Source organism: Cetorhinus maximus, chromosome 32 (assembly GCF_964194155.1).
Source record: "Cetorhinus maximus chromosome 32, sCetMax3.hap1.1, whole genome shotgun sequence".
Classification (NCBI taxonomy): Eukaryota; Metazoa; Chordata; class Chondrichthyes; order Lamniformes; family Cetorhinidae; genus Cetorhinus; species Cetorhinus maximus.
The window spans coordinates 10,377,456-10,388,477 of NC_135910.1; the positions used below are offsets into that span (position 1 = coordinate 10,377,456).

General features: G+C 46.8%; 1 protein-coding gene across 2 annotated transcripts in view; it reads left to right on the top strand.

Annotated features, from left to right (window-relative positions):
* The window catches only part of LOC144671401 (transforming growth factor beta-1 proprotein-like), a 50,112-nt gene extending 42,241 nt beyond the window's left edge, over positions 1-7,871 (top strand). For both annotated transcript variants that reach the window (XM_078533297.1, XM_078533296.1), the window contains exon 7: positions 1,028-7,871. In XM_078533297.1, coding sequence (XP_078389423.1) covers positions 1,028-1,186 — 159 coding nt within the window. In that variant the 3' untranslated portion in view covers positions 1,187-7,871. The remainder of the gene's footprint in view (positions 1-1,027) is intronic.
* The last annotated feature ends 3,151 nt before the right edge of the window (positions 7,872-11,022 follow it).

Genomic DNA, 11,022 nt, shown 5'->3' on the forward strand with positions numbered 1-11,022 from the left:
ACACCCACTCTAACAAACCTTGTCCTAATTTGAAGGACCTCTCTCGGACCCCCTTCTCTAGAGCAGAGTGTCCCAGCCTGCTCGATCTTTCCTGATAGGTATAACCTCTCAGTTCTGGTATAATCCTTGTAAGTCCTCTTTTACACTTTCTCCAGTACCTCTACACCCTTTTCGTCAAATGGAGACTGTAACTGTGCAGCATTTTATGGCTTACCAAGGTTCTGTATAAGTTTGAAGTGTTTTAAATCTTCAAGTAGTGGCATGTTCGAGACCACCAGCCTTGGCGAAGTTCTTTGACGCGGTAGTTAGGAAGGCAAATGCAATGTTGGCATTTATTTCGAGAGGACTAGAATATAAAAGCAGGGATGTGCGGCTGAGGCTTTATAAGGCTCTGGTCAGACCACATTTAGAATATTGAGAGCAATTTTGGGCCCCGTATCTCAGGAAGGATGTGCTGGCCCTGGAGAGGGTCCAGAGGAGGTTCACGAGAATGATCCCAGGAATGAAAGGCTTAACATATGAGGAACGTTTGAGGACTCTGGGTCTATACTCGATGGAGTTTAGAAGGATGAGGGGCGATCTGATTGAAACTTACAGAATACTGAAAGGCCTGGATAGAGTGGACGTGGGGAAGATGTTTCCATTAGTTGGAGAGACTAGGACCAGAGGGCACAGCCTCAGAGTAAAGGGAAGACCTTTTAGAACAGAGATGAGGAGAAACTTCTTTAGCCAGAGAGTGGTAAATCTATGGAATTCATTGCCACAGAACACTGTGGAGGCCAGGTCATTGAGTGTATTTAAGACCGAGATAGATAGGTTCTTGATTGGTAAGGGGATCAAAGGTTACGGGGAGAAGGCGGGAGAATGGGTTTGAGAAACTTAACAGCCATGATTGAATGGCGGAGCAGACTCGATGGGCCGAATGGCCTAATTTCTGCTCCTATGTCTTATGGTCTTGCCAATGTTTGCCCACGTGCATGCGCGTATAACCTAATGAGGTTGCCGCCTCTCTCTCCTCCCCTTGCAGGTCTTGGCTTTGTACAACTTGCACAACCCTGGAGGGTCTGCGTCCCCTTGCTGTGTCCCCCAGGTCCTGGAGCCCCTTCCTATCCTCTACTACGTGGGCCGGCAACCCAAAGTGGAGCAACTCTCCAACATGATTGTCAAGTCGTGCAAGTGCAGCTGAAGAAACTGAGGGAGAGGGCCCAGTGTCATCAAAATCCAGAGCCAAACTCGAACCAACTCCATAAGCCCGAGGGTGGATTATATCCGCACGGACAAGTTCAACACACGATTTTTGTGCGAAAATAGAGGTTCTGTGTTTGTTCTTTTTTTTTTCTGTTCAGCGACTGAGTACTTTGCCCCACTAATTCCTGCCAGAGCTACTGGACAGTCTGACTCCTGTCTATATTGTTTTAGCCTCCAGAATTCCAGCTGGGGCACAATTCTAAGTTGGAGATTGATTTTTTTTTAGTGTTTTTATATTTTTAAATGACAGATGATCCTATAATTTATAAATCCAGGGCTCTTTTTTGAACTGGGTTGTTCTAGAGCCTGCTTCACATAGCCCCATTAATTCGTCGCATTGCATACAAAAGGCCCTGTCCCCAAGGCTTCGAAAGCCAGTTGACTCACGGACCCACATTCTCTTGAAGTCTGCAACGCTTTTAACAATAGGAACATCCCTGTGTCTCTGTAATGCTGCACATGAAAATGATTATGCCCCCTAAACCAGTTCAAGACGCCTGGGCAGCTGGTTAAGGGGCAGCAAGTCATTGAGATGGATGGAATTGTCTGATGCTCGACGGGGGGCCAGCCTTTGAGGAACGAATTGCTACAGGACTGGGCCTTGGGCCTTGGGCCTTGGGCCTTAGGCCTTAGTCCGGCGGGAGAACAGGTTCAAAGGGCAAAAATAACGAAGAAGAATAAAAAAAATGGTTACGCAGCGATGGACTAAATACGTCAAAAATCAGCTCGAATAGGATAATGAAACTATTTCAAAACAAGCCAAAGGTGGGATGACATCAAGATGACGAGCTCTGGAGAACAAGGGCCTAATGAACAGGGATGGGTTTTGGGGATGGTAGGGCTGAAAGTCGAGCTCCTTGTTAACACCGTCCAGTCCGTCCTGAGTATTTCATTGAGTTTCTGTGTTTCTGTGCAAACAGGATAAAGGCCACAATCTGGCGTGTTGAGTTGCGAAATATGCCACCATCCATTCCCACTGAACCAGAGAGTGCCTTTCTTAAAAAAATAATTGATTCTCAGTGTTCTGTGTACCTGTTGTCCTTTTAACATTTCAAGGGGAGGAGGATGGGGAGAAACTGCTCGTCATGAACATTCCCACATTACTCTGCTCCTGGGATGTGCCGTTAGGACCGGACACCGAGAAGATTAAGCTCGCGTGTGGACAACCCTCACAACAAATCATCCTCCGTCTGGCGCTACGGTTCTGTGCGGTTTCACGCCCTCGTGATGCGACAGTGCTTAGAATCATCTTAACTAGATTGTGCCAATGTTTGGGCTCCAAGATGCACTGGCTCTGCTGCCCCCATTGAAGTGAATGGCGGTTAATCTCCCGCTCGATGGCCAGGGGTGGGCTGAGGTTGTTCGGTGGTGGTTGGGGGGGGGAGGTGGAGGTGGGTGGGGGTTGGGGGGAATGGGGCAGCCACGAGCAGTCGTCACCCAAAACCTTCCATCTGCCTCACGTTGTGCTTGAAATCCCTTTGAACCCGGGATGTTCCAAACTCAGCATTGAACCTGGTTTCACAGAGCGCCGGGGGGGGAGCTTTGCCCCCTTCCATTCACTGCCCCTCCCCGTCGTCTCGTGAATTCCCGACTCTCACCCAGAACCACCTGCGGGCGGGGAAGGTTCCCTTGCCCATCTCCACCCCGCAGGGCAGGAGAGACGCCAGAAAGGAACCAGTAACCTCGTCATCGTTTCGGCCGGGCAGTCACAGGTTAGGAAACCAAGGGCAGGGCTTTTCAAAGGACAACCACATGTGAAGCAACAAGGGATTCAGACAGACAAGAAAATAACTTTTAAAAAAAAAACAATGTTAATATGGTGATTGGAAGAGTAGACATTGGCTATTGGCTTTGCAGTTGACATGTTGGGTCTGGATCCATTGGGTTGATGGCATAGGAAGTGTCGAGTTTAATGGTACCTGTGGAGTTTTGGTCCAAGCTCTAGATTCTCCCTATCCACCAGCGACCCTTCTACCCTGCTTCTCCCTATTAATTAAGGATTTAATTGTTTTGACTTTCTTTTCCCCCACCCCTTGCCCCTGCACCACTCAATCTTATCAAGTGTAGATGTTTGAAAAGAATGTGAGAATGTGGTGTTTTTAAACCAGTGGGTAGCCCCAACATTATTTTGCGCTATTGGTGAAACAGGCTTGGGGCCTGCCTTTCCAGGCTCCCACTGAGAGGAAGTTTCAATTCTTACCAGAGTGTGTAGACAGGACCACCCTGCCTCCCCACCACCGCCCCTCCAACACCTTCCCATTTTCATTCCTCTATCCAACGCTGAAACAGAAGCAGCAGAAGGTAACTGCTGCCAGTGTGATGCCCATGAATTAGCTTTGGTAGTGACACCGCAAGGTGGCAATTTGCATTCTGAAGTGACCATGGTGGAATCGTTTGGCTATTTGCCAACTGGGTTTCCCACTTGTGTAACTGGGGGAGAGAAGATAACCCTCCGAGGTCTCGCCCCTCCCTGTCTCTGTAACCTCCTCCAGCCCAACAACCCTCCACAATCTCAGTGACCCTCTAATTCTAGCCCCTCGAGCAACCTTGATTTCCTTCATTCCACCATAGGTGCCTTTACCTGCCTACATCCTAAGCTCTGGAATTCTCTATTCCCCTCTCTACCTCTCTTTCTTACTTCGAGATGCTTCTTAAAATATACCTCTTTGACCAAGCCTATGATCATCTGGCCTAATACCTCCCCATGTTGCTTGGGGTCAAACTTTGTCTGATAATGCTCTTGCGAAGTGCCTTGTTTATTATGTTAAAGGGGCTATATAAATGCACTTTGCTGTTGTTGAGTGTTGACAGTGACACTAAAGGGCACCAAAATGAATGGTATCAAATCCACAGATCAGGGTCTGTTGATGCAGGAATGCAGGGTCATGTTGATCCATGTCGGATGGGTTTCACAGACTGTGTGACCCTTTGGCACAGCCAGAGCCCAGGTGACCCTTCCAGTAACTGGAGGAAGTTGCTCTGCAGAAACACCTTTGTTATAAGGCAAAATGTCAAATATTTGACTGCAGCCAAATAATTTGAACTCCCGCTACAATGAGATACCGAGGCAAGATTCAAAACAGGGGCCAGTCCTGTGGGGCTCGGTGTCTTTAATGAGATTAGTCTCGGATCACCTCACCAATGAAACACACTCCCTCGCGAAGCAACTGCAAGTGTTTCTATGATGTTCTCTAGTTACCGAGGACAGTCTCTGTTATTAGCACTTACCGTGTGAATAAAGTGGCAAGTCGCTTGGTAGTACAGAACTTGAATCTTGCTGAAAAGAGAGACATATTGCCGAAGTTTTTCAACTTGCACTCATCAGGACAAATGCAAGAATGCCAAATTTCAGACAATCACAACAATTTATACCGCAGGAGAAAAGGGTGCTGATTGGTTGGTAAGTCGACTCTCTTGTCAGCAATATTTAAGTTCTCATTCATACGCAGGGACCAGTCCTCTGCAAACAAACAGAATATATTAGAGCCTCGCACCTTTTTTGAATTACCTGTGAGCTTGGGGAGGGGGAGCCTATAGCTCCCTGTTGCTTTCTCCATGGCCTCAGCCAATCAGAGTTGAAATTTGTTTTGACCGTTTGAAATTTGGCATTCTTGCGTTTGACCCAAGGGGTCAAAACTTGACCAAACCAAACCAAACCAGACCAAAAGCTCTGGCGACATGTCTCTCTTTCTAACTTTATTAAAGTGTCAAATGTAAGTCGTGCTTCCTCATTCTCACAGGGTTAGGCTGAAGAGGGCCAAACTGCTTTGTTCTGAAAAACATTCCAAAATTATTTAGTCAGTAACTCGGGACAGCTGCTAAACTGTGAGCAGCCAACAGTTCACCTGGCGGGGCTGGAGTATGGTTGGACTAGGACTGGGACAGCACTGGACTATCAATGGCCCAGGACTAGGTGTGGGATTGGCCTGGACTTTGGTTGGCCCATGACTGGGATTGAACTGGACCATTAAAGGCCCACAGACTGGACTGGACTGGACTGGAATTTGAATGGCCCGTGGACTGGGCTTGGAGTGGACTTTGGTCCATGGACTGCGACTAGCCTGTTTAATGGGCCGTGGCTGAGATTGGGGACTGGGACCATGGATGGTTCAGGGCTGTGATTGTTACAGTACCTGCACTAGGGACCTAGCACGAAATCTCCTCTGCTACAGGGCAGGAGCTCGTATGTGGAGCAAGGGGGCAAAGTGTCACACTTCAAGGGTATAGCATTGTTGATGCTGTTTATCTTGCCTGTGGCCTGTGAGAAGGTCGTGTAGATCATTTTAGGGATGTGATTAAACCCTCTTGGATACATGAATGTTCGGCAAAGAGAACTCGGTCTGAACCTTTGTGTTTTAAATATGAATCTTATTAAAAATAGCTGTAACTACCCTGGACAACTTTGAGGAGTGGAGGGTGGGTGCTGTACAGGCCCATCCACTATCTGAACACCATGGGAACCCCAACATCGGTGCAGGAATCACTGAAAATGAACAGGAATTGTGTAGCCACTACAGGAAAGGGAAGGGTTCCGTTCGTCATGGGTCGAAATGAGCTCTCTGGATCGCTTTACATCCTCATTAATGTTTCATGCACAGTTAGAAACCTCCATACCTCCACTAGGGAGTGTCAGCTGTGGCTCTGAGGCTCTTCACAAGGCCCTGAGCTCAAGTCCAGCCATGGGATGTGAGCTTTCAAATCAAGGCTGATGTTCCAGTGCCATCTTTCAAACGAGAGCCATTAAACCGAGGCCGCATCTGCCTGCTGAGGTAGATATGAAAGATCCCACTGCACTATTTCAAATAAGAGCAGGGGAGGTCCCTCCAGCGTCCTGGCCAATATTTATCCCTCAATCACCATCACAAAAACAGATTATTTGATCATTATTACATGGCTGTTTGTGAGAGCTTGCTGTGTGCAAATTGGCTCCTACATTTCCTACATCCCAACAGCGATTACGCTTCAAAAGTACTTCATTGGTTGTAAAGTGCTTTGAGGAGTGCGGTGGTCTTAAAAGGCGCTATACAAATGCAAGTCTTTTTTTTTTCTTTTTGACATAACCGTCCACAACAGGAACACTCAATAGACCACAAACTAGATGATCGACGGGCGCAACATGTCAGAGGGTTGGGCCTTATCCAGTGTAGTGTCCTTTATCGTTTTAATGCAGGTTCCATTTTTAGCATCCTCTATTTGATATGTGACTGCTAGGGCACTTAATGCAAAAACAATGCTTTAGTACCAGCCGTCGACTGAACAATGCGTATGAGGGTCAGCTGAGGAAAAAGAGGCCCCAAAAGAGGGTTTCTGATGTGGTCCCTGACTAGAATGCGCGGGACAGCAGTATTATACCTGGTGTGTGTTCTCAACATTATGCCCACTGTTAGTCCTAGGAGTCTGAAAGCAATGGAATTGTTTCTGAGATTCACATCCCAACATAAGAGCTTGATTTGGGCATTGGGCTATAATACAGTAGGGTGAATGCTACTGTCTAGTTGGGCTCCAAATTGGCCTAATAAATGTCCATTCAGAGTGCATTCAACTTTCCCCCTCCCTCAGTGCCAGACTTCAATCTTTGACCCGAGTAGCGACAGTTGTGAAAATTTGGTGCGATAATGCTGCATTGTGCCAATACGTCTTGGCGTGGCGGGCTGAGGGCCAACTCGGAATGTCCTGCGAAAGTGCTTCTTTAGAATATCAGCCCTACAGTGTTTGCGAAAGGCGCTACAGTGGCAGTGCGACTATTTGTTTCTTCCCTTCCCATTGCTAGGCTCTCCAGTGTGGACATCTAGGACTCTTCTGGCAGAGCTGAGCTGGGTGGCCAATGCACGGTCGGACAGTTGGGACTTATGGCCAGGCTCCATGTAGCACGCCAGAAGGCGAGATGTACAGAACCACCAGCAGCAGCAGCAGCACAAGAACAAACCTCCCTGTCCTGTACACCACTGTGCTGGGTGCAGTCGGGAGGCGTGTTCCTCGCTAGGTATCTCACACTTCACCGAAGTGGAAATTTTTGTTCTTTTAGAATTGCACTATGACATTTTGGGCAGGTTTTAATATTTTTTTGAAACGAGGAAAATCTGTAACTCTTCGTAACGCTGTAAATTGGGCTCCGGGTGTGTGTCCAGGTCTTTAGGGCCAGTGATTGCACAGAAAGAGGTTGTCCTCCTGTATTTACTTGGGTTTAAACCACACCCCAAACGTGAGCTTTCTCCCTTTGTCGGCTGCATCCCAACTTAAAACGATTTGTGTTGGGGTGGCGGGGGGGTGGTGTGTGTGTGTTTAAGCAGCATAGCTGATTACTGAAGATTTAAAGACTTTGCAAACTGTGTCACTAACCCTTTCCCCAACTTGATTTAAAACACAGCAGCTCCATTGGAAAAAAACCTACACCCTGACTTTTGAATTTTCTTTGTTCTTAACACACGAAATGGTGTTTCTCAATGAAATAAATCCAGGTTTCTTCGAAACTCAGTGTAACCAACCTTTGGTGTCTTCTGTGCATTGGTTCAGTATTATCAAAGTCCCTGTTGTCTCATGCGATGGTATCACCCCCGTGTTTTGAATGTTTTTAATGTATAGAACCACAATTGTAAATAGTTAATAAAGAATTTTACAAATGCCTCCAGATACCCGTGTCTCTTTATTCTGCAAACATCATGCTTGGTCTCCTGTACTAAGTGTACTGGCTTTCTGTGACTAAACTTTTTACAGATACTTTGCCCTACACTTCATCAGGGGACTATCTATGTCTCCCTATAAAATATCAAAGATTCAACCTGCACGTACACCATTATAAATTTTCTATTAAATATTCCTACATCCACATTTAAGATGGAAACAGCGTGTGTAAATGTGTCACACTGTAATCTCACACTTTGAGGGGAAGAGGTGCCATAGTGATATTATCATTGGACTAGTAATCCAGATACCCAGGGTAATGCTCTGGGGACCTGGGTTCGAATCCCACCATGGCAGATGATGAAATTTGAATTCAATAAATATCTGGAATTAAAAGTCCAATGACGACCATGTCGATTGTCATAAAAACCCATCTGGTTCGCTAATGCCCCTTTAGGGAAGGAAATCTGCCATCCTTACCCGGTCTGGCCTACATGTAACTCCAGACCCACAGTTGACTCTTAAAAATGCCCTCTGAACAAGGGGTAATTAGCGAAGGGCAATAAATGCTGGCCTAGCCAGTGATGCCCACATCCCACAAATGAATATAAAAAAAGACCCCAGCAAGTGGGGGCACTATTATGGTGGGAAATGTAATTGCAGCATGAGAAACTTACATAGGGTGATTCCGCTATTCATGGTATGCAAGTATTTCAAAATTAGGACAGACTTGAGTTACAGGAATAAAAATATCCAGTCTCTCAAGGCTGTTCTGTCATTCAACAAGATCATGGTGGATATGTACCTTAATCCCATTTAACCGCCATGGGTCCATAACCCTTAATGTCCTTGCCTAACAACCATCTATCGATCCTGGTTTTGAAATATTCCATTGACTCCCAGCCCCAACAGCTCTTTTGCAGGGTGGGGAGAGTCCGATTTCCACTACCCTCTGAAAAAGTGCTTCCTAACGCCACCCCTGACAAGCCCAGCTCTAATTTTAAGATTATCCCCACCTCGTTCTTGACTGTCCCCCACCAGGAGAATGTTTCTTTAAACCTAACCTATCGAGTTGTTTTATCATCCAAAACACTGCGATTAGATCACCCCTTAATCTCCAATGCTCAAGGGAACACAAGCCTGGCCCATGCAACCTGCCTTCATGATTTAACCCTTTTAACCCCAGTATCGTTCTGGTGAATCTGCGCTGCACTACCCCCATGGCCAATATTTCCTTCCTAAGGTGTGGTACCCAGAAATGAGTGCAGTGCTTCAGATATGCTCTAACCAGAGCTTTATCTTAAGGAAGTTATATTAAACCTGTATAAAACACTGGTTTGGCTTCAACTGGAGTATTGCATCTAGGCACCACATTTTGGGATGGATGTGAAGGCAGTGGATAGGGCGCAGAAAGGATTCACGCGAATGGTTCCAGGGATGAGGAACTTCGGTTATCCGATGAGAGAAGCCGGGACTGTTTCTGCTTGGAGAAGGGAAGGTTGAGAGGAGATTTGATAGGGGGGTGTTCAAAATCATGAGGGGTTTGGACAGAGGAGATAGGGAGAGACTGTTCCCACTGGTGGGAGGATTGAGGGTGAGAGGGCGCAGGTCTGAGGTAATTGGCAAAAGAAGCGATGGCAACAGGAGGAGAAACATTCTCACGCAGCGAGAGCTTAGGATCGGGAATGCGTTGCCTGTGTGTGGAGGTGGAGGCAGGTTCAATCGAGGCATTCAAGTATTAATTGCATTCTTAACTGAAGTGAAAGAATGTGCAGGGTTATGGGGAAAAGGCAAGGGAGCGGCACTAGGTGAATTGCTCCTTTGGAGAGGCAGTCAAATGGCCTCTTTCTGTGCTTTAACCATTCCGTGATTCAATAATTGTAACTTCACCTCCTTCAGTTTTTTTAGTCCAGCCATCTTGAGAAAAAGGCCAACATTCTATTGACACTTTAAGTGATATTCTTGTACTTGTTCACCATCTTTTAGTGATTCCTGTACTTGGAGCCCCTAAATCTTTCTATTACTCCGCAGGTCCTAACTTCTCACCATTTTGGAAATACTCGGAACTATTTTTCTTGGCTCCAAAGTCGATGACCTCACACTTGCCCACATTGAGCTCCACCTGCCACAGATTTCATCCATTCACTGAATCTATGAATGTTCCTTTGCAACTTTTTTTACCACCCGCTCCCCCCTTCCCCGAGCTATACTGCTTGCTGCGCCACCAAACTTGACGTTGTCAGCAAACTTGGCTGTTTATTCCTTCATCTAAGTCATTGGCGAATAAAGTGAAAAGCTGAGGCCCCAGTACAGATCGTTGGATAACACCATTCATCACTTCCTTCCAGCTGGAGTACAAACCCTTTGTACCTACTCCCTCAACTTCTTCCTAACCAAATCCCTACCCATGGATTGATTCAATTATCAAACTCATCTCAGAGTAACATTCTGAGGCTACTCCTGAGGGTAGTTAGGGCTCTTTTACCTTTGGTTGCAACCTCCCTCGGAGATGCTACTCGGACGAACAAAACCTTGAGGAAGGCAACTGGAAACCACCTCAGCTCCCCTTCGCTGGTGAGTGGAGTGAGGACCTAACCCTGGGGAGCGGGGCTCAATGACTGGCCGGGCCTGACATTGAAAGTTTCAAAAATTCACAAGACTTGCCATGGGAGCTGGGCTATGGAACGAGCGACTTGCATTTATATAGCACCTTTCACGACCTCAGGACATCCCGGAGTGCTTTACAGCCAATGAAGTACTTTTGAAGTGTAGCCAATGTTGTCATATAGGACACGCGGCAGCCCAACTTGCACACAGCAAGATCCCACAAACAGCATTGTGATTAATCACCAGTTCATCTCTTTTTTAGTGACTTCGGTCGAGGGATAAACATAGGCAGGACACCAGAGAGTGTTTGCCTGCTCTTCTATGAATAGCGCCAATGGATCTTGCATGCCCTCTTGAGAGGATAGACGTTTTAACGCCTACTCAGAATTTGGCACCTCCAACAGTGCAGCGCTCCCTCAGCCCTGCACTGGAGTTAACACAACCAGTGCAAGGGAGACAGATACTGCATTGTTTTGATGAGCGCCAGTCGCTGCCCACTCTCCCCAACCCCTTTGTTTAGAAAATCAGCCTTGGCGAGCGCTTTCC